This window comes from Protomyctophum bolini (genome assembly GCF_963924005.1).
Source record: "Protomyctophum bolini genome assembly, chromosome: 5".
NCBI lineage: Eukaryota > Metazoa > Chordata > Actinopteri > Myctophiformes > Myctophidae > Protomyctophum > Protomyctophum bolini.
In genome coordinates, this window is record NC_137866.1 from 38,934,160 (window position 1) to 38,957,470 (window position 23,311).

Sequence of the window (23,311 nt, forward strand, 5' to 3'; positions counted from 1 at the left end):
GGTATAATGTTGCTGCTTCTATTGCTCCTGATGTGCTGGTTGGTTGGTGCCTTGCATGGTTTCCGCCGCCATCGGTGTATGAATGTGTGCGTGAATGGGTGAATGTAATTCACAAATCTATGTAAAGCGCCTTGGATAAAGGCGCTATATAAATGCACCATTTACCATTAACAAGAACTGCACTGCTGATGAAGACCAGAAGATGTCATCAATTACCACGAGTTGGTATTTGGGCTGCAGAAAGACATCAGAGACATGCACATACCAGTACTTTCCAGTTCCACAGATAGTAGATTACAAATGTGTTATTTTTTATTACTGACATTATGACAAACAACTCTCATATCTGATGGGCGAAGTACAACAATGTGCAACTGCAAACACAGCAGCAAGATGGGAGAAATATATCAAATGGACAAATGGCCAACCACCCTAAAGACTAGTAGCTCTGCTAGACTATAATCATTGATTGATGATTGAAGTATTTATTAACAGTTTGGAGAATTATTTCAACATTTCTTCATTTCAAGCATAACTCAATACAAAACTGTGGACGACAGCATTACACGTGTTTACAATAGGGTCCACCATGTTCAATTCATCATAACATTTAGAGACGTACAAATATACACTTCTATATAAAAACAGGAAAATCATCATAGAGGAGGTAAAAAGGGGAGAAAACATGAGGGGGAAAAGGGGTGGGTGGGGGATTCAGATTTTACGGGGGGCAGTTTCGAATTGCAGCCGTCCGTATACGTGCCCTTGGAGTGCGGTTTTGAAGGAGTCAAGGTATTCGCATGCCTTAATGACTGTTGGTAGGGTGTTCCACAGTTTGGTGGCATAGGTTGACATTAAGGAAGTATTTAGACAGGTACATGGGTATCTTGGTGGTGTATCGAATCTTGTGGACCAGACCCATTGCAAGATGCTGTACTCTGTCATCAACCCTAAGCCATTCCAGCCTGTCAAAGTGGGCAGGGGTTGATTGATTAATTTATTAACAGATTGGAGAATTACAGTAAATTTCAAGCACAACTCAATACAGTGTTCCGTTCACCTCCACCATCTGTTCTCTCCCCTCCAGGTAGGATTGCATCCAGTTCACTGATGTGCTATCAAAACCAATTGCTTTTAGCTTGTTAACCAGTATGGAGTGGTTCACGTCATATGTCAAAAGCCTTTTGGAGGTCCAGCATGACCATGCTGCAGTATTAACCAGCATCTGCACCTTGTTGCTCAAATAGAGGAGGCATGTGTCAGTGGAGTGGGGTGTTCTGAAGCCAGATTGGAATTCGTACATTAATTATTTTGCGGCAAGATACTTTTAAACCTGTTCATAGACAATTTTTTCTATCACTTTCGAGATGGAGCTAAGAATAGAAATAGGGTGGTAGTTGCCAGGTTCTAAGCTCCGGGTTCTGTAGGCTCAGGGATGGACACTTGGTTGAAGCCCGCCAAATGTAGTTGGCTGATATAAATCAAGATAAGTTATTTATAACCACAAAATATCAAAGGCCTGTGTTCATATATGAAACAGTTTAATGTTTGTTTTTCCTTAAACAAACATTAAAAACGTCATTGACATGGACAGAGTTTAATGTTTGTTTTGTCCATGTTTGTTTTGACTTAATTACGTCATAAAGGATGTAGGCCATAGCGCCCTCACTTCACACGGGTGTGATTTCTTTCTATGTTCTTAATCTGATTTTAACCACCGAGTTGCAGCGTGATCTGAGTTTATTGACCCTACAACTACAACAACATAGCAGATGATTGACGCGTGACATCTCAAAAAAGAAAGAAACCACCCGGCCGATAGGCTATAGGCCTACCTAGATTATTATTAGATAAAAAGACAAATCAGGTTTTACGAGTTGTGATAGTCGACACAAATTCTAAGTAACCGTCGAAGAGAGGAGAGGACGTCGCACTACCCTGTCTCGGCTGTCTTTGTTGCAGCTGCAAAATAGGCTATATCTGCGCAGAACTGCAGATTGTGCAATGTTCATTCTTCAGTCTGCAGAATAGGGTCAAAGACAGCTTCAGGCTGTTGGGGGAAGATCGACCCTTTCATCCGCGCAACTGCATGTGTGTCGAAAAGAGAGTGATGCTGCAGCTGCATCGAGGAGGAGACAACAACCACCCACTCCCTTCCGACTGCGGACGATTTGAATTCACGATCAAGCAAGGGTAAAAGGAACAAGCCGATATCACGCGTGGCGAGAGATTCTCGCTGGGACACAGTTATTGAAGAAGCATATTTGACAGCCAAAGGGGAAATAAACAAATCGCGTGAGTTTGTGTGTGCTACTGCTGCAACGGTCTCTCTAACGTTACCTCTCATCATTGTGGAGGTTGTAGGGAGGTCATGTTGGGACGGGGACTTTGGGTGTGTATGCCCCGATTTGGAAAGAGGGGGAGCAGGTTTGGGATTTTGCCTCTTGTCATTGCTGCGATAGTGGTTGCTTGCTTGTTAGCGCTGCTGTTTGTGGACTCAATTGAATTATGGGTCACTGCTATGAACATGAATACAATGGTGGAGCCACATGCGGGTATTATTCCTCCCCAGAACGTCCCTCCAACCAGATCCGAGGAGTTCTTGCTCATGCCCAGTCCTCTGGTTTGTCAGCGTGCCAAGCCCTATCTCATCATTATGGTTACGTCAGCCCCTGCCAATCAGAGAGCCCGCCAGGCTATCCGGGACAGTTGGGGCGGGGAGATTGAGGTGAGGGGTCTCCGGGTCATGACTCTGTTCATGGTTGGGGTGACGAACGACCCTGGCCTAGCCAAGCTGCTGATCGAGGAGGCCCGGGAGCGAGGAGACCTGATCCAGGGGCGTTTTCTGGACAGCTATAACAACCTCACCCTGAAGACTCTATGCATGCTGGGCTGGGCCCGTCGGTTCTGCCCCCAGGCCCACTTCATGGTTAAAGTGGATGATGACGTCCTGTTTAACCCCAGCGCCCTCCTGCACTTCCTGAACAGGAGCCGTAACCCCTACGAACAAGGAGACCTGTACCTCGGCCGGGTGCACCTTAACGTGGCCCCGGATCGAGACCAGGACAGCAAGCACTACCTCCCTTCTGGAGCGTACCCTGCCAATGTCTTCCCAGATTACTGCAGTGGCACAGCCTATGTCCTCTCTCGCTCTGCCTTGCTCAAAATTTCCCTGGCAGCCGCTACCTCCCCTCTGTCAACACCTCTGCCCCCCGAGGATGTGTTTGTTGGGCTATGTGCCCGTGCAGCTGGAGTGCTGCCTACACATTGCCCGCTGTTCTCCGGAGGACCAGCGGTGCCCTATGGGCGTTGCTGTTACCAGGCCATGGTCTCCATCCACCACATCGCACCCCGGGAAATGCTGCGGTACTGGGCAGATACCCATTCTTCACCCCCTTGCTCTTGGCTGGGAATGCATGCATCTCTGGGTGTTTGCAAATTCAGGTCCATGCTTGGGACAGCTCTGGGCCTGGAGCAGGGCTTGTAAAGATGTCCTGCCCGGCTTAATGTACACTGGTTAGGGGCTGTGCCTTGCTTTAATACTGTGAATAGCACAAGCGCTCTGGCTGTGAAGACGCACTGTGCACACTGAGAAAATGTAATTTTATTTTTATAGCTCTTTTTGTTTTTAAATTCTTGAATGTCTCTCTGTTTGTTTTTTACAGGCTTTTTGTTGGTGCCAAAAGGGAAATGTGTTGGTGAATGACTTAGTAGGGAGCATACCACATTATCACACGTACACAGACACATTACTGTAGATGAGAAACAAACAGGCAAATGTTCATATTTGCATGCCCCCACTTGACAGTGAAGAGATAGAACTGCTTGTTATGTGTGACCAATGCTCTGCTTTTTGAGTGGTGCAACCACTCCAAGGAACAGCAATGTCTGTGTTCACCTATGTGGCCATGAGCACCAGTATATGACCAGTAAGACGCGCAAACGTGGGAAGCGAACGCAGCTCGTACATATTTGGGTTTTGGACGTATAGCTGCTTTGGGGACTCCTTATATGGTTATGGCTGAGTCATGGTGACGTAATCACTCAGCTCCATATATGGGCACAAAAGCGGAACAGACAGACAGACACACAGACACACAGACAGACATGATCTGCTAGGTCTCATAGTAAGTGCTCACTGCGTTCGCAATCACTGCGTTCGCAACGAATGAGTACCAGATAGTTGCGAATGCAGTGAGCACTTACTATGAGACCTAGCAGCTCATGTCTGTGTGTCCGTGTGTCTGTGTGTCACGCTTTTGTGCCCATATATGGAGCTGAGTGATTTGTTTGTGATTGATGCAACACACTCCATATTTGGACGTATAGCTGCTTTGGGGACTCCTTATATGGTTATGGCTAAGGTTAAAACTTAACTTAAAAATAACTTAACTTAAATATGTACGAGCTGCGTTCGCTTCCCGCGTTTGCGCGTCTTACTGGTATTAGTGCTGCACTGTTGCCTGCTAATGAGAGAGAGAGGAGAGGGGGGAGAGAGGGGAGTTGCACCACTCAGTTCACACGGTGTGATTTTTAGGTTAACAAGCAGCATGAAAGCTAGAGGCTTCTGCCCATATACTGTGTACAATGTACATCCTAACACATTTTGGGACTAGATCAAACCTGTTTCCCCTGTACAGTTAGTCAGAATAAGTAATTACAGTGAATGCATGTAACACACCAAATATAACAGAGAATCCATTAAAACTACACTGACGAGAAAATAAACCACCCTCAAGTTCAATAGTAATCTGCTTAAACTATATCATTTTGTAATCTAAACCTCTTATTAATATTTAATAATTTGCTAATATTTTGTTGGGCTACATTTGCAAATATACAGAAGGTACTGTGTATAACTTATGTATGAAAGGATTTCTGGTAATAGGCTGTAATTCAAGAGCATTAATTAGATGATAACATGCCACATGTGAGACTATGACATTTATTTAGCTAGTGTGGATGTATGGTATATTAGATAGATCAAACACGATTACACGTTGCATTAAAATGTGATCTGTATCTGTATAAGCATTTTCAACCAAAAATAGCTCAACGCATTGCAATTGTTATGCGACAGGTTGTGTACCTTTCCGATATTGTAGACTGGTGGGAACACATGCATCTCAGTTACTACCTCCTTTACCTCGGAGAGTACTGAGCGATGCAACCATTATCATAATACTTGAAGCTCGTCAAATTGACGACATCAGGGAACTCCATATATGGGAAAAGAGTTCCAGTACTGTAGTTCTCGCACTTTTCAGGCCATGACCCCCAAAATAATCACATTTGAACTGGGGATCACCACCCTAACAAACACCTAATTGGAAATTGGAATGTAGGAGTTGAGCCATTACATTTTGTTTGACTCAGTTCAACAGTTCAATATTGTGAAAATAGCTGATGTACAAGCTCACAATGCCTCGCAACACAAAGTGAGGTGAGCTTGTAGATCTGCCATTTTCAAAATATTTGTCTTTTTCTTATATTATTTGACAATTTGGCCAATGTTTGACCAGAGTTTGTTGATTACCTTTGATACCCATAATAGTACTTGGAGGTACTATAGTACTTCAAGAGTTTCATTGCATACTTCATTAGTTTTCTGTTTCCAATTAAGTAAGATCAATCTTCTTGCCAGTAGGCTGACAAATGATAAAATGCTCCCTGCTGTTTCTTACTATTTTAGAATCTATAATTCGTAGAGCTTCCTTCAATGAATCCAAGACAATGCTATACATTCTTAATAAGTTATAATAAATATTAGACTCTTGTGTAAAATTGTCATCCACTCAGGGTAAAGGCATAAGAGAAGGTTTCTTGAAAGATCTGTCTATAATGTCCTGACCTGGGAAGTCAACAAATGGAGTGTCACCTTATAAGCCCAAACCACACCAACTACTCGCAACCATTATCTCTAATGGCAGTTGCAAGGAGTTTCATTTCTCTGAACCATGCACTATTTGCACACACACACACACACACACACACACACACACACACACACACACATGCGAGCATGCGTGTGTGTGTGCGTGTGCCGATTCACTGATTAAGCAGTGAATTCCATTTCCAAACCAATCATATTGTATTGTTTAATGCACGTGAATAGGATGATTTGGGCATTAGAGAGAAACAGCCTGCCTTCTATACAGACCACATGTTAATGCAATGTGTAAATGGGGTCAACACTGTATGCCATCTCTTCTGGAAATATATTTTCCCCCCAGGGTTGGAACAAACCCAGATATGACACCATGGAACAGATATGAAGGATCACACAAAGCAATAGTATTAAACCTGCTTCATTAACTAATGTAACCATATGTGTTGTGGGTGATGGCTGATTTAAGACAGCTTAAATCAGCGATCACCCACACCACATGATATAATGTGAATGTTGGCCTAACACAGGTACTTGAAGGATTTCTGAGTCCGAGTACAGGACTCAGGCTGGGAGATGATACTGAATGTGTGCAAATACACTCAGGAAATGTAAATGTGAACGGAATATTGTCATTAATAAACCACTACATTTTCTTCAATGCTTTCCTGTCTTCAATAGACAATTTGGATATTCATGCCTGCTTGCTAATGTTCATAAACTCCTCACAAAAAGAAACGGAAATGTTACAACGAGGTACAGTTTGTAAGGACTAGGCATTGAGCAACACAGATAAATATGTAGGTAGACCCCCCCACCATATATAATAATAATAAGTGGGAACGCATGCATCTCGGTTACTACCTCTTGTACCTGACAGAGTACTGAGTGATTCCCCATTATCATAGTACTTGGAGCTGAGTACTATTTTGACGACATCAGGGATTTTATGGGATAAATAAGGCTCCAGTATTGAAGTGCAGTGGTTCTCGCCCCTTTTCAGGCCGTGACCCCCAACTGGGGACCCCCACCCTAACAAGCACTTAATTGGAATGTAGGAGTTGAGCCATACATTTTGTTTGACTCAGTTCCACGGATAAATATTGTGAAAATAGCTGATCTACAAGCTCACAATGCCTCACAACATAAAGCGCTGTGAGCTTGTAGATCGGCTATTTTCAAAATATTTGTCTGTTATAATATTTGACAATTCACCCTTTGTCAAGTCCCGCCGGTGGTTGTGCCCCTCTTCGCACCCATTGGTTGCTGTTTTGTGGTTGGACAAAAATCTTTCTCTCCATCCACCATTGAAATAATATGTTTTTCAGTTGCTTCGTATTGATATTCTGCGCATTCAATTCTTATTTTAAACTTGGTGTCAGTAAAAATGGAACATCACACACAGGTGCACCATGGTGACTTGGCAGTTGGCATATCATGTTGACAAATGGTTTGGCCAATGTTTGACCTTTGATACCTTACCTATTGGTATCAAAGGTAATCAACAAACCGCTATCTTCTAGCCAGTAGGCTGACAAATGATAAAATGCTCCATGCTGTTTCTTACTATGTTAGAATCTATAATTCGTAGAGCTTCCTTCAATGGATCCAAGTCAATGCTACATTCTTAATAAGTTATAATAAATATTGCTCTCTTGTGTAAAATTGTTATCCACTCAGGGTGAAGTAAGAGAAAGGTTCTTGAATGATCATGTCCTGACCTGGGGCAGGGGAAGTCAACAAATGGAGTGTCACTTTATAAGCCCAATTAAAGCAACAAAGCTCAAAGTCCTTCACTAATAAAAAATAATTCATAGTTGCTGCCCTATTTGTCAACTGAGACCTGAACCTCACAGAGAATCTATTATTATATGTTGGCCAGGTGTAAGCCTGGGTAAGGCGCCAGGGCCGGATGGCATCGTGTCAAAGGTGCTTAAGCTCTGAGCCATGGAGCTTTCCCCATCTTTCACTCTCTGGAAAACCAACCAACCAAATCCAACATCATATCGGTACCCAAGAAACCCTGCCCCTCAGAACCTAACCATTATAGACCAGTTTCACTAACCTCAATAATGATGAAATGCCTGGAAAGACTGATTCTAAACATAATTCTGCCAACTGTCAGGTCACAGCAGGACCCTTTCCAGTTTGCCTATAGTTCTGCTTTCAACACCATTCAACGTCATCACATGATCAAGAAACTGCATCACCTCAACATCCCCCCACTCATCCACTGGACTTAAGTCAAAACTTCCTCACTTCCTGAGCAATAGACCACAAACGGGTAGGTACATCTTTCTCATCAACTGTCAACACAGCCCCCCACCACCCAAGGTTGTGACCTCAGTCCTTTCCTCTACACTGTATATACAAATGACTGTATTAGCCCCATACCCACTAACATCACATACAGTAATTTTAATACTCTAATGACACTGCCATTCTCAAACTGCTCCATGACAATAACTCTATTACGGTCTATCAGAATACCATTTATCATTTTACACAGTGGTGCAGACAACTGGTCATTGAAACAACCCACTCCTCATTAACGGTAAAACAGTAGAACAGGTTGACAGTTTCACATATCTTGGACTCACACTGGACAATGGACTTAGGTTTGACTTCGATCAATACATTACATCTATCAGATCAAATACCTGGGCGTTTGGCTCGATCCAGAACTTTCATACAAGCATAGCAAGTATAGAACATATTTCTGTAACTTATAACACAATTGTATAATAGAAATATACAAATCTGTTATCATGTTTTTATTCTCAGAACATAATTCTATAAAACACCCACAGGAGTCCATCTTACAGGTCAAAATTCTGCAGATACGTGTTATGGACTCTGCTAAAAGATTTGGTACTAGCACCTCATTGTAAATGAGCCATGCTGATGGCAACAGACAATAAATGGATTTGTTTGTCCTAGAAAGTGACCATGGGTTACACATATGAATTAATCAATGACTATTTTTTACAAACCCACAGTATGGAGAGTTATTATCAAAGGACTAACAATCAGAAAATTACTGCAGGGCCTCTTCATGTAAAACGACTGCAGAGAAGCAGACGGTGTTCCTTTTACAGAAAGTTCAAATGTCACTCCCCGCACAAAATGTCACTGACACATAGCCGAAACAATGGTTCCTTTTTGTCTATTTCTTGAATCTATCGAGGGCAGACTTCTGGCTGGAAAATGACTTCCTCTTCTCTTTCTCCTTCGCCCTTTGTTTTTCCATCCTCATTTTGTCCTCCACTGTTTTCCTGATCACAACCTGGAGGGTCGAGAAGGAGTCAAAGACAAGTTAACAACATACTGTAAGTGAGGGTGATGGTGTATTAAAATGTGATCACATCAATATCCTAATTAAATTATAAATACAAAAAAATGGAATAACTTACCCTCTGGTCCTCATGACCCACTTGCTTCTTGCGCCTTTCAATATTTCCACTTTTGCTCCGGCCCTTTTTCTTTAACCGTGGCTTGAATTTATCTACTGCGAGTGGATCATAACCCTGAGAAGACATCAAAACATAAACCCCTGGTTTTAAGAGAACTGGAGGCCATCAATAAAATAAATAATATTGTCTCAGTCAGGCAGAAACCTTCTATATACATATTTTGTTTCGTTTCATAAATTAATGTATATTTCCATGTTGATTTTTCCTTATTTGTAAGTGCTACATACCCGCTACTATATATGCCATATGTATATCTTCCTCTGCTCATATCGGAACATTTAATTATCTGATCCCGTTTGGTTTCCTTCTATCTCTATCCACAAGTTTCCAGTGTGCTACTATTGTTTCCATTGGAGGCGAGACGTTAGGGAGCGCTTGTTTTCGGGGCTGCGCCTACAAGCAGAGTTTCCAGTGTGCTACTATTGTTTCCATAGGAGGCGAGACGTTAGGGAGCGCTTGTTTTCGGGGCTGCACCATAGACTGGGCTGCACCCGTGGCAGAGGTGGGCTGTCTCAAGCGTACGTGAAGCCCCCCCCCCCCCCCCAGTTTCTGTTCCTCAAAGACATGAGCCCTTGCATGAATGTTGGGCATCACTTCCTGTTTCTCTTAGCTGTATCCTGTCCTGTGTTTCATTATGACTGGTTGCTGTTGTGACCAATGATTCGTCATTCAAAGGCCGGCCCCAACCCCCCACCCACCCACCCAACCCCTGGCCGGACAACAGGAAATGATGCCCAAAAGAACACAACCCCTTTTCCCCAGTGAAGATTTTCACCTATAACGACATGGCCAAAATATGGATAGCAGATTGAAAATGGTTAATGTGTCCAACACTTACCAGAGCCTCGACCCTGTCTTGGTGCCTCTGCTTAAAACCGGCATAGTCAACCAGGCCCAACTGGCCTGGATCTAGGCTTATCAGCTCTGGTTGTATCTTGTCCAGTAAAGCCTTGACCTCCCATTCCTGCCTCTGCTTTACACTGCGGTATGGATTTGCATCCAAACCATCAAAGTTAGGCTCACCAGCACCTGTGGAGAGAAGAGAGATATAAGGTGCCAAAGTTAAACAAAGCAATTTAATAGATTATAAAAATCACACATGTGAGAAGTGAGGGGCGCTCTTATAATTATACATCATCTCATGAACAACTAAATGTGACTGGTTAGTTAAATTTACGTCATATTTGGCAGACATTTGACCAAATTTCTCCTTTCATTGTCAATGGAAAATATTGAGACGTGTGGGGACAAAAGCTGTATATAGGAGGGGCAATAAACATTACCAATCGATAATTTTATTAAACAATCAATCCCTATTTTGGGCATGTTATTACAGGCCGTCAGTGAACACTGAACAGCTGCATTCATTAACACAGAGGAAAAGCTCACCATCTTAAAATGAAAATTGAAGACAAATATTTCAATGTACGAACCTGGTACCACCATACTGGTGAAGCCCTCTCCATGCCCCACTCCAAGGACATCCTCAAATGGACAGAATTGCAGTCCCCACACTGGTCCCCGCAATCTGTGCGCCATGTAGGGCTTGGTGACTGGGGTGCTCCATACATCCCTGTACACCTGCACAGAGCCACACACACCATTTATGAATTGCATAAACGGGGAAATTATTAAGGCTGTGCCCCTCAGTACAGTACATCAGTCGGATTTGACCATAAGTCTACTAGGATTTTGTTGGTTGATTAGGTTTTTTTTAAGCTTTTTTGCCCATGCACATCTAAATATTTATTTATCTTCTCTGCACATCTCTTCTAAATAGTTCAACCCTTTAATTATTGCGAGTCAATAGCCAGTAGCCATTGTGAAAACAAAATATGCTCAGTTCTCAACCTCAACCTGTAAAGGTTGTACTGTGTGTGTGTATATATATATATATATATATATATATATATATATATATATATATACACACACATATTATTGTATATATATATATATATATTGTATATGTGCCATATACAATTTGAAAGATTTGTCACCAAATTCCTATTATGATCAAGATTTTTACCCGAGGAGTATTATGCATGATGTAATTTGTGATGTAAAAGCTTTGTTTAATCCATGTTTCAACTGACATGAGAATGAATGGTCTTTATTTGAGGGTTAAATCAAGGGAATTCCATTCATAAATAGGCCTGTGTGTGCAGGTCAATAGCATCCCAACTCATAATTGACGTATTATATTCATTAGTGTGTGGATAAGACAGTGACCTGAACAATGTCCCCTGTAGCAGCAGAAAGCAGACCCCTCTGGCTCAGGGAGAGAGAGGACGCTCCAGCAGGCAGGAAGTAGGACTGGAGGGGTTTGAAGGTCCGGATGTCATAAACCTTTAACTTCTTGTCCATACCTGATGTCACCATATAGCTAGAAAGACACCAGTGGAAATTATAAGAACTGCCCTCTGGTGGGCATTAAGAGAAAGGGCAAGGCATTCAGTAACACTTATACATATCATACATGTAAGGAAATTTGTATTGCCCGTTTCTAATTCTAATTAGTATTTCTAATTACTGCCGGCCTTTGTTCCAGTAGCCTAAATGTAAATCTTAGTGCTACCGCTACAAAGACTCTAGACAACTGTGTGCTTCCAATTTTTAGTAGATAGATAGATAGATCGATAGATAGATAGATAGATAGATAGATAGATTTGAGGAAGGCGGTTTGCCGTTTCTGTTCAGACGTCAGCAAAAGAAATGTGGCCAGAAATGTTCACTACTTTACGGAGTGAAGTGTAAGCATTCTTTCTGCTGTGCACTGGAATTATAAAACTTGAATAGTGATGATCAGACACTCCTTCGACCATAACATATACGTAGTATGATTCCAGGGGGAAAGCTATATTGCATTTCCTTCCCACTCTCCCTGCCCTCAGATTCCCATATCTCTACTATATCTAAATAAAGCAAAAACTGCCCCATAAGAAATACTGAAAAAAAGAAAATAGCAACCTACGTGCCAGTCTTGTCAACTGTGACAGAGCGCACACCGCCTTGGTGACAGAGCATCTTGACAAGAGCTTCTTTCTGGTTGGGGGACCAGAGGGTCACAGTGCCTTTGGAGTGACCCAGGTGGATGATGGCATTCTGAGGGTTCTGGCACATAACATCAAGCCGCCCTGCCTTGGTGCCAATGGCTGCCACCTCCTTCCCTACAGACACATCCAGGTACTGCAGGAAACCTGTGGCACTCTTTGAGCGGTGAAAAACAGTACAATGTTATGCCTTGTTCTCTGCCACACAACAGTATTGCTTGCTTAAAGAAATGGATCTTCAACAATGATCACAACGTACTAAGCTTTAACAGAACTCTCGAAAAAGAGTTGAAATACAAACTGTAATACTATATACAGTATATTCATGAAATTTATAGTATATTGGGTATCCATTTCTTTATTCGAAACTTTCAATATCCTGCTAATATTTGTGGACAGTTTTTCAAGGGCTCACCGCTGTGGCCAGCAAAAAGTGATAAGGCAGGTACTGCATACGAAGGACATCGTTGAATTTACGAATGCAGTGAAGCTCAATGCCGTTGGAGTCGTAGATATACAGCCACTTCTTCTGAGCCACTGCAAACATAGCCTCACTATGTAGCCATCTGAAGGTAGCGACATATTGAATAGGGTTTACAATACTGGATTATAATCAAATTATGTTTTTGCTGAATGACGATTAAATCTAACATTCCATGTTAGATGCAGGCCAACTTACTTCACATCATTAACAGTCTCCATAACGTTCATCTCACACATCAGCTGCTTCGACTGCCAGTCCAGACAGGCCACATGACCTCTCCTCCCACCGACAAGCAGTTGGCTGAAGACAACGTAGAAAACACAAATACCATGAATCACCAACATATTATTAACAATGCATATAGTGTCACAAGACTGATAAAGAAAACTATTTTAAATACATTTTGTACACGTAAAGTTGGACGACGGAGTCGCGTGACACAAAAAGACCTACAAGCTCACAACACATCACATCCATCATAAGATGTGATGGGTGGCTATGTTAGTTCTGTTCACAAAACAAAATGGCTGTGTGCACTGGTTATGCAAAGGGATTTTATATTTAATAAAAAGCAGACTGTGGAAACCCAAGGACTCTTGAATAGCGCTTTCCATTTGGTAACTGAATGTCCCTCACAGGATCAATAAAGGTCTTAACTTATTCACATACAAACATACCAGGAAGATGAGGAATTTACAACTAGCAGGTTCCCCAACAGCGAAGAGACGTCTGCATAGCATCTATACTATACTTGCAATTAAGACTTATAAGATATATTAGAAAACAAACAACATTTCAGTCCTCCGACGTTCAATAGGCAAAAAGCCTTACACTTTTTCTCAAAGGTAAATTAACACCATGTACGCAACCTCCTTGACGCAGCATCAACCAAACTCCTCAATCTCCTCCCCACACTCAGACATAACGGACAGCCAACAGAATACAAATAGGTAGCATGACACTGACCGTCCAGTCTTGCTATAGTCCAGTCGATATGGCCCAAACTGTGACAGATGAAGGTTAAAATACTAAAGAGAAAACAGGAGAGAGATTTGCATTTTTAAGACAAGGCAAACAACATTGTCAAACACAAATCAAAGACTGAGATATTTCACCATTCCCTGGATATCCAGGCAGTCAGTTACTCACCTTTGCCCCGGATGTTATATCCACAGCATCGGTTATGTCCTCTTGGGAGATGGTACATGTGTCCTCATCCTCATCACCTTCTAAGAATCTAAGTGTAGAAGGAGAGGTGTCACGACGAAGCAGTTCACAAATGGTCTCCAGTGTTATTCCTGTGAACTCATTGAAGTACTTTTTTGACTTATTTTTCACAAAGTGCCTACAGGGCAGGCCAAACACGTTTTTAACTTATTTTTAAAAAGGCTTATATTGATAACATTATAATCATGACCTGTGCTGAACTATTGCTACTACCCCTTTACCCCTGCACCACCCGAGCATCCTATTACCCCTTTCATCTTCTTCATACACAATGATGTTCAACAGTTGGTATTTCTAGAACTTTACCCTGCATCCTCTGGGAGGAGGAGGTCCTGTCGTGCAGCTTGATTCTGGGCCAGATCTGAGACAACCTGTGATTGTGCCATAACTCGTCTGAGCTTGTAGAGCTGACGGGAAGGCTAGAAAACCAAGAATAAAAGAGTTGTAAGTGTCATGCTGGCAAAAGAGAAGCACCATAATGTGAATAAATTGTGACAGAAAAAATATGACACACCAGTTTGCATTTGTCTTTCCTCCGGAACTTTTTCAGCTTCTCCTCTGGGACTGGAGCAGATCCAGGGAATGGATCCATTTTCTAAAAGAGGAAAAATCAGTGCAGAGGCCTGAATACATCACAAATAATCTACACAAAAGACTAGTCTATGTGTACTGTAGGGCGACCCAAAGTTGTGCAATCATAAAAATATCAATTTACTTACCCCCCCGGATATCCCAGTCTTTTTACTCCTCTCATCTTCTTGTGTTTTGTTCTTTGCTCCCTGTGAAAGAGTATGACCATGAATCACCTTAAGACATGCTGCCGCGGCAGCGTTACTTTATCTCTGAAGCCGGGAATGCGTGCACCGTCCTTGTAGTTTTGTCTTTTTCAGGACTTTTCTGGATTCTAGATTTCCGGATTCAATTCTGTGAAGTTTCTCAGAAAGACCTCAGGTTTAGGGGTGTCTTTCATAAAACTGCCGTAGGTTTTAGAAGGCCTTAGGACTAAAAGGGTTAAAACCTCTAAAATATACATAAAAAAGAGGCAAAAATGTATCTTTGGAACCGAGTCAAACTGTAAATGTAATGCCTCAACTCCTACAATTCCAAGTGTTGGACAGGGTGATGGTGGGGGGTTCCCCACGGGGCACGGTGGCACAGTCGGTAGTGCTGTCGCCTCACACCTATTAGGTCCTGGGTTCGATTCCCGCTGGGGACACTGTGGGCGTGTTCTCTCCTCCGCGTCATCAGTGCCATACCCGAGGCGGGGTTGGCGAAAGGGCCTTTGGGTGTGGAGTTTTCATGTTCTCCCCGTGTCCCCTAGGGTAGGTACCCTCACAAAAAACATGCAGTAATCCTGGTCTCTAAACTACCTCCCCCTGGCCAGCCGGGGCACCTGATGGGAGGGGAAAGGAAGGAACTGGTCGGAATAACGTGTTCCAGCCGGGGAAACTCCCCCCTGTCAGGTGAAAATAAGCAGCTTGGACTCCTCATGCATAGAAGGAAGCATTAGGTCCGCCCCCCCCCCAGGTTGGCAGAGGAAGTGTAGCGCCCAGGATTACATTAGATAATTGACACTGGGTGAAAAAATGGGATAAAATCGTGGGATAAAAAATATAATTTAGGTGGGGGGTTCAAATATTATTATTTTGGGGGGCCACGGCCTGAAACGTTTGGGAAGCCGTGGTATAGCCAGGTAGGTCATAGTATAGGTGGAGATCTGTGATCTGACTGGCTACATGAGACTCAGGCTTCACATAAGTTTGTGCAGTCGCCCTTTCCATTTACTTACCACCAACATAGGCTTCTTTTTAACTCTTTGATGATTTTCAGCTTTCAGGTTCAGTTTTCTTTTCTTCTGTGCCTGTTAAAGAGTCATAACAATAATCAATATTTGACTTATGTTGTTGCGCCCAGGATTACATTAGATAATTGACACTGGGTGAAAAAATGGGATAAAATCGTGGGATAAAAAATATAATTTAGGTGGGGGGTTCAAATATTATTATTTTGGGGGGCCACGGCCTGAAACGTTTGGGAAGCCGTGGTATAGCCAGGTAGGTCATAGTATAGGTGGAGATCTGTGATCTGTCTGGCTACATGAGACTCAGGCTTCACATAAGTTTGTGCAGTCGCCCTTTCCATTTACTTACCACCAACATAGGCTTCTTTTTAACTCTTTGATGATTTTCAGCTTTCAGGTTCAGTTTTCTTTTCTTCTGTGCCTGTTAAAGAGTCATAACAATAATCAATATTTGACTTATGTTGTTGCATGGGTTGCATTCCATTAATCTGTATAAAAAACAGCAGGATGACACTTGAAAAAATGTCAAATTTCCACAGATTGAGGTTTGAATGACAACTGATATAATGATATCATTTACGCAGCCCGTGTGCATGCTGACTTGTGGGGGTAGGCTATAGGGCACGACGGTTTGGTGATACATAGTACATACATGGAAAACAAACTACATTATACCACCATCTGACCATGGTATATTTTCCTAATGTTTAGTGTTGTCGGAATATTGTTGTGCAAGTTGAGAGTGAACTTCATCAAATCAACGACAAGCCAATCAGAAGTGTTTAGAAGTAGTATTTTATTTAGCACTTAAGCTCTTATTCAAACTGACTTAAGCAATCGGCTTTCAAGTGGTCAGCAACTAATTAACCAAACAAAAAACAAAATGTAATTTTAGATTCGTACAAATTGTTAAATTGATGACTTTTCAGTGTAGATCGGGTGGCCCGGGAAGATGAAAATCGTATCAAATAACAGGTATGTGGCTCAAACTGGTGAAATAAAACGATTGAGAATGAACTGCTCTAATCAACCAACAACGAGCAACCTACCTACATATCTTGGGAAAGATCATTGGGGCTTCACATGACATGACTTTTGTTCCATCACGAATCACGATAACTTCCATGTACTTACCACAGACATAGCCTTCTTTTGAATTCCTTCCTGATTTTCACCTCCTCCATGTTTTCTTTTATTCACTCTCGGCTTCTTTTTCTCTTTTGTCTGCTGCTGTGCCAGTTCACTTTTTTGCCCATCAGTGGGTGTCTCCTTCTTTTGTCCATCATCTGTCTTCTGTTCTTGATTCTTCTTTATCTGCCAGTAGCGAGGTGTAACCTGCCACAAAGAAATACATACATGTTTATCTGTAGGATGGTGCCTCCATCACAGTGGTGGAGGAAGAACTCAATTGCTTTATGGTGTCGCCCACTCACAGTTAACAGTTTTTGTATTGAGTTGTAACTTGTACTTGAAATGTACTGTAATTCTGCAAACTGTTAATAAATATTTCAATCAAATTGGTTTTACTTTAATAAAAGTAGAAAAACCACAATGTAGAAGTCCTGTAGTGCTATTTTTACTTAGAAAGTATACAAAAAAGTACCAAACTCATTATGCATAAAGTCCCATGTTTTTCAAAAGTTTTCAAAATGTGTCAAAATCTTTCAGAGGGTACCTAGCGATGGATCACATAACGTCATGATTCAGGGTTTAATTGGGTAATGAACGAAAATAAAAGCCTGGTTTAACAAGGATAGGGCTAAGGGAATGAATAAGTATAAGTATTGCCCTTTCGGTACCCTTGGCTACCTTTTACCTAGCTCAGTTCCATAGCACTAATGCCCTTTGCTGCCGTTGAAGGCATTAGAGCTATGGAACAGAGATACCTTTTCAAGGGCTAACTATCTTTACTTATGGGGGTCCCTGCCTGGCACAATTTCTTTTAAAATGAGGGTCCGCGGGGATCCTTGACATGACAATGTTTGAGAACTACTGCATTAATGAATGTTTATTATGTGCAGCCTGCATGATGGTTGTTGGACCACGGTGACTCCACACCACACCAGCGCTGATACAGTGGAAACCTCATGTGGATTCCCAAAGCAGTGAAAGCACGAGTCGCTTGTTTATTCTCAATGTGTCATTAGAAACCATGGCAGAAATAAATAGTATTTAATAAAGATTATTATGACAATTGTAATTATGAATACCTTCTTCTTCTTATTGGTGTTTTTCCCCTCTTTCCCCACGTGTGTATCATTCACTACAGTGTCCTCGGACGTCGCCATCTTTGTTGTGATACGATTCACGAAACGCTCTGAACTTCCGACCACGTCAGAGGCGAAACCTTAAAGAAACAGTGCAACATGACTCTGGGAGCAGTGATTCTCAAAGTGGGGGTCCGGGGACCCCCACTGGTAATCGAAGAGGTTTCAGCCAGGGGATCCTCAACAAATTAAATTAGCATCGAAATCAGTTTTAACACTTTACCCTATTTCATGCTTTGGCCATTTTAAACACAGTTCTTCTCTTATGGGGGATTATTCCTGACAAAATATTTTCAGAAGGGCCACTCAGCAACAACTGTGTAGTAGGCTAGGCCACAAAACCATCCTATGAATTAAAATTCACAAACAGAAACATGCATGCCCATATCCATCATATGGAGACTGTGGACATCACAAACATAACATGCATTGATGTCAGACACAACAGAAACCGTTGTAGAACAGTGATCAATCAGTGCATTATTGAAAAGATCAGTGCATATGCCTATATGAGGGATGGGGTTCTCCTCACACTCAGAAGGAAGGAGTCATGTATTTCACACCACAGCTCAAGACCCACTTCTACAACATTGCTTTTAATTGATCTTTTATTTTTTGTTATTCATGTCCTCACTGTATTGCATTACTGCTTGTTTTTTCAATGTTGTTGCCTTGATTTTCTTTTTTATTCGCCATTGTTCTGTAAAGCACTATGAGCTGCATTTCATGTCATGAAAGGTGCTATACAAATAAAGTTTTATTATTATTATTATTATCAGACCATGACACAATTTCCTTCCTTCTCCCAAATGGTGGTCTTTGTTTATATACTTCGTTGTGACGAATAGCGTATTGTGGGCTTGTATAGGTTTGCTATTTTCGCAATTACGTTTTTATTAATCTTTTAAAAAAAAAAGCCTATAAAGACATGCCCTAAAAAATAGAGAGATCAGTTTGAAGTATACACAACACAACACATGCACAGCAAAATCATCAAATCTGGACATCTGGATTTTGCTGTGCATGAACAAAGACTGATTCAGAGCACAGAATAACAGACACCAAGAATTCAAACCACATCATGCACAGATCTGTCATCTGGGTTTGTTGTAGCCTGGCTCCAGCCCTGAATTGCTAGCCAAGCCCATTTCTTCTTATTCTTCTTTTTTTTTTTACAATGAAGTGAAACTAAATGAGAATTCAGACTGAGTGTCAGGCTAGGTTTGTTGACTATCACAGTGGACATGACAACAGCATCTTATTGAAAAGACAGACATACGTGACACAACAACCATTGCCTAACAATGACGATGTGCAAAAGGGGGCCTGCTCTCCATCGGCTAGTTCAGAAACCCGTCCACCATCATCGTGAGGCAGATGTTTTTTAAAACAAGATTAAAAAATATACATATTTAGATTGTTATCATCGTGAGTTTCTATTAGTTTGGATTCCCCATCGATGATGTCACTGGTGGATGGGTTTCTGTTCTCCACATACATGAGCAAAGATGGCCAACCAACGGAAATAAATTATTATGATGCATTTCAAATCTTGCCATTTTGTCCGTTGAGAATGATACATTATTTTTCTCCTTGTTCGTTCATTTTCCAGTGTTCACTTTATTGTGCATTCCTTTTTAGGGTCTTCCATCCTGCTGGCCTTATAACGGCAGGACCATTGATAATGTTCTCTATTGCAACACATGGTTTGTATACAGTAAGTTACATGTCATGTAACTTATAAGAACAGTGAACAAGGAAAGACTGCTTTCAATTATTATGCTCCACACAAACTTCCAAACTGTCTCCCTGAAACTGGTTCGATTGGGACGGGTGCTTCTTGAGGTCGGACAGACTACATAGTGACTGCATCTGTTACATGTAACACTATATTTATTAATTTGCATGATCTGTGGTGTTCTAATGTAGTTCAAATGTTTGTTATTGTTTTTCATTATATGTATTGTGTTGCTGTGATCAGGGCATCCTTGAAAAAGAGAGCTTGCTCTCAATGGGCTTACCGTCTTCCCTGAACAAATAAAGGAAAAAGAAAGAAAGGAAGATGTCCATGTCATTAGCAACCGACCCAGGCATCTTGTCTCTGTGTCTTGGAGATAAATGAGAGCTTTCTGGCCATGTCGGTGTGGTAGATCCGTTTGCAGTTCTCATAGCTTTCCCGCCTTCTCTTTTGGCAAGGCTTTTCATAATAACGCCTGCGTTTCACTGCTTCGATGATCCCATCATGGGCCAGGACCCTAGTTAAAGCCTTGTAAGCTGCATCAACGTTGCCTTCTTGAACCATCACTGTCCGAGCAACGAAGCGAAGATGGTTCGCCATGTTGAGATTCTCAACTTGAGAATGGTGGTGTAGCTACAAATATTGATCGAAGTATATAACGTTTATAATTAGGTCAATGGGATTCTGATTGGTTGAAATATTGCCCAAATTTGGAGCAATACACCATAGACATGTCATAGACGTCTGATGTCATGAGAACCACTGCTGTAGTGCAGTAAACAGGGCTAATTTGGGGCTGAAACAATAAAGCCTCTTCTCCTTTACTTTACACGTTTTCTCTGGCTGCCTATTACCTCCCTACACACATCATATCTGTCTCCTTCATGTCATTCATTGTTTACTTGCTATCCTCCTAGGCAGTCTCTTGGAGGTCGGTCCTACATGGTTCACTCTGTTTGTGTGCTGGGGTGGGGTCCGGCCCGGCGACCCCCAGGTGTCCTTGGGCAGGTCCCCAGCATAATTAGGCTAATTATCTTTATATATACTTGTGTATATATCCTATATGCCTATCTCAGACACTTGTAAGTCACTGGATAAGAATGTCCGAATGTCAAAATTGTAAATTGTTGTCTCTTCTCAGAACTGACCCCCGACCCCCGACTCATTGACACAGCAGTATTCAATATGAAGCAGTCTGTCTTCAAGTTCAATTATTATACGTTCAAATGGGTTCGGAATTCGGATTTACAAAGTGTCTGTTCATCCGTTCTACAGTTAATGATAGTACGTTCCACTGGCCCCTATCCTGGCAGTGGTCACATAGACCTTTAGGGTGCTTCTTAATTACATGCAGATTTTATTTAAAGGCCCGCTGACATGCCCCTCGGGAGCTAATAACTGCTATCAAACTATGCTATCATGATTCTGACGTCAGGGTGGCGAAAGCTTTCCCCAACGACTTCTATGCGGGCTCGCCGGGCTTGGTGGCCGTGGTAGCATAGCAACTTATGCTACTATTTTGGTGTCACATTTAGCTTGAATACTGGGTGAAAGTCTCATTCAAAAAATTAATTTTTCGCAACATTGTTCAGGTGAACTGTGTGTTTATGCTTGTTCATTGTAATAATCAATATCGCTATGATTATTTTATTTATCGCCGCGTCGCTCCGCATGACAACATACAGTCTAGCCCGTCTCAGATGCAGGCTGCACACACACGGACGGACGGACGTATAGTCTCTGGTCAGGTCTCCGCATTGAACTGGGCATGTGTGTACGCACACACACACACACACGGCTATAGTGCATGACAGCGGGGAAGAGAGCTACAGACGCCCGAGGCAGATTCCGTGCCATTGCGTGTGTGTGTGTGTGTGTGTGTGTGTGTGTGCGTACACACATGCTCAGTTCAATGCGGAGACCTGACCAGAGACTATACGTCCGTCCGTCCGTGTGTGTGCAGCCTGCATCTGAGACGGGCTAGACTGTATGTTGTCATGCGGAGCGACGCGGCGATAAATAAAATAATCATAGCGATATTGATTATTACAATGAACAAGCATAAACACACAGTTCACCTGAACAATGTTGCGAAAAATTAATTTTTTGAATGAGACTTTCACCCAGTATTCAAGCTAAATGTGACACCAAAATAGTAGCATAAGTTGCTATGCTGTGTGTACACACATGCCCAGTCCCCCGTAGAGGCTCATGATCTCGTCCGCAAGACTATGCCTCGGCATAGCGATATTTATTATTACAATGAATACAAACATAAACACACTATAGTTCACTTGAACAATGTTGTGGTAACTAACTACGGTATTACAGAGTGAGAGCGAGGGTGTACATGTCAGCCTGCGGCTGAGAGGGGAAAAGAACAGTAGTCGCGCTGCTCTCACAGCGGCCAGACAACAGCAGACCGTCCGTAGTCGCGACTGTCGCGCTGCGGGGCTGAGAGGTCTCAGAGCGGGCAGACAGGGGTGTTGGCGACCGGGGGAACATGGGACTCCAGTCCAAAATGTGCGCTTGTGCTGCAGTTCCCCTAAAAAAACCCACGCCAACCTCAATTGCATTCAAACTAAGCATTTCTGGCGAAAAAATAATTTTTTTCAATTACATTTATAGCCAATATGACGCTAAATGTACCGTCAAAAACGCTAGCCTGACCTATAGCCACTTGTTGCTAGCGCCGTAGCCCCGTTTCAAACTGTTTCAAACTGTTTTCAGTCAGACCACGTGATGTGCTGTACCACCCATATTAATTTCGGGGCATGTCAGCGGACCTTTAACACTCTATGTCCCAGTCTTAACCTTGTAATGATGACCTCCTCGCTCTCTTGCTTCTAGTTAAGTGGTTCCCAAACGTTTTCAGGTCAAGGACCCCCAAATTCACACTAATTAGCCTGCGGAGAAGATTTTTACGGCTCTAGCAGTGATTCTCAACCCGTCTAATTTCAAGGACCCCCCAGTTTGACATGCGTTAGGCTACGGACCCCCATTTAATGGCATTTCTAGACCCCAATTTATATTGGAAAAAAAAACTCTGAGAGTGTACAAATGGAACCAAACGGACCGGATCCGTTTGGTTCCATTTGTACACTCTCAGAGTTACAGACCCATAATTTGGTTCCTAACTATCATTTAGCTGGGGACCCCCTGGAACTGCCTCCCCACTTTTGGAACCATGCACTGCTCTACTCTATACTGGCTACTAATGCGGTCAGCCCAAACTTTGATTCTGTGAGGGTGGATTCTGCCAATGCTTTTCAAATGGAACAAAGTGGTTTGTTGCCATTTGTGGATTTCTATGAAAATAAAAAATAAAAATAAACGATCTGTTCCCATTGTCTCAATGCCCAATTTGCAAACGTTGTACTG

General features: G+C 42.2%; 3 protein-coding genes across 4 annotated transcripts; 1 reads left to right on the top strand and 2 right to left on the bottom strand.

Moving 5' to 3' along the window:
* The first annotated feature begins 1,925 nt into the window (after window positions 1-1,925).
* Window positions 1,926-4,089, top strand: b3galt4 (UDP-Gal:betaGlcNAc beta 1,3-galactosyltransferase, polypeptide 4). The gene has a single exon (XM_080763617.1). It carries the CDS (start codon window positions 2,372-2,374, stop codon window positions 3,485-3,487), a length of 1,116 nt encoding a protein of 371 aa, XP_080619743.1. The 5' UTR covers window positions 1,926-2,371; the 3' UTR covers window positions 3,488-4,089.
* Window positions 4,090-8,413: 4,324 nt separating this feature from the next.
* wdr46 (WD repeat domain 46) lies at window positions 8,414-18,214 on the bottom strand. 2 transcript variants are annotated; one of them, XM_080763529.1, is made up of 17 exons: window positions 18,136-18,214; window positions 17,060-17,260; window positions 16,275-16,346; window positions 15,914-15,985; window positions 14,844-14,903; window positions 14,639-14,719; window positions 14,431-14,543; window positions 14,047-14,134; window positions 13,864-13,925; window positions 13,093-13,197; window positions 12,829-12,979; window positions 12,335-12,570; window positions 11,593-11,746; window positions 10,794-10,941; window positions 10,199-10,389; window positions 9,301-9,414; window positions 8,414-9,173 (listed from the first exon to the last, which is right to left on the bottom strand). In XM_080763529.1, the coding sequence occupies exons 1-17, from the start codon at window positions 18,211-18,213 to the stop codon at window positions 9,054-9,056; spliced, it is 2,046 nt and encodes a 681-aa protein (XP_080619655.1). In that variant the 5' UTR covers window position 18,214; the 3' UTR covers window positions 8,414-9,053. The 2 variants fall into 2 exon arrangements, with proteins under 2 accessions (XP_080619655.1, XP_080619656.1); XM_080763530.1 differs by lacking the exon at window positions 15,914-15,985.
* A 2,052-nt stretch (window positions 18,215-20,266) lies between these two features.
* On the bottom strand, window positions 20,267-20,530 carry LOC308316359 (small ribosomal subunit protein bS21m-like; the record flags this gene model as incomplete). The annotated part of the gene is made up of 1 exon (XM_080764933.1): window positions 20,267-20,530. One exon carries the CDS (start codon window positions 20,528-20,530, stop codon window positions 20,267-20,269), a length of 264 nt encoding a protein of 87 aa, XP_080621059.1.
* Between the last annotated feature and the right edge of the window lie 2,781 nt (window positions 20,531-23,311).

Excerpts from the sequence above, each read along its gene's own strand:
- b3galt4 (XM_080763617.1), top strand. The coding sequence starts at position 2,372 with ATGTTGGGACGGGGACTTTGGGTGTGTATGCCCCGATTTGGAAAGAGG.
- wdr46 (XM_080763529.1), bottom strand. The coding sequence starts at position 18,213 with ATGGCGACGTCCGAGGACACTGTAGTGAATGATACACACGTGGGGAAA. Across the intron at positions 17,261-18,135 it reads ACACCAATAAGAAGAAGAAG|GTTACACCTCGCTACTGGCA; the intron begins GTATTCATAATT and ends TCTTTGTGGCAG. Across the intron at positions 11,747-12,334 it reads ACAGTTGACAAGACTGGCAC|CTATATGGTGACATCAGGTA; the intron begins GTAGGTTGCTAT and ends GTGTCTTTCTAG.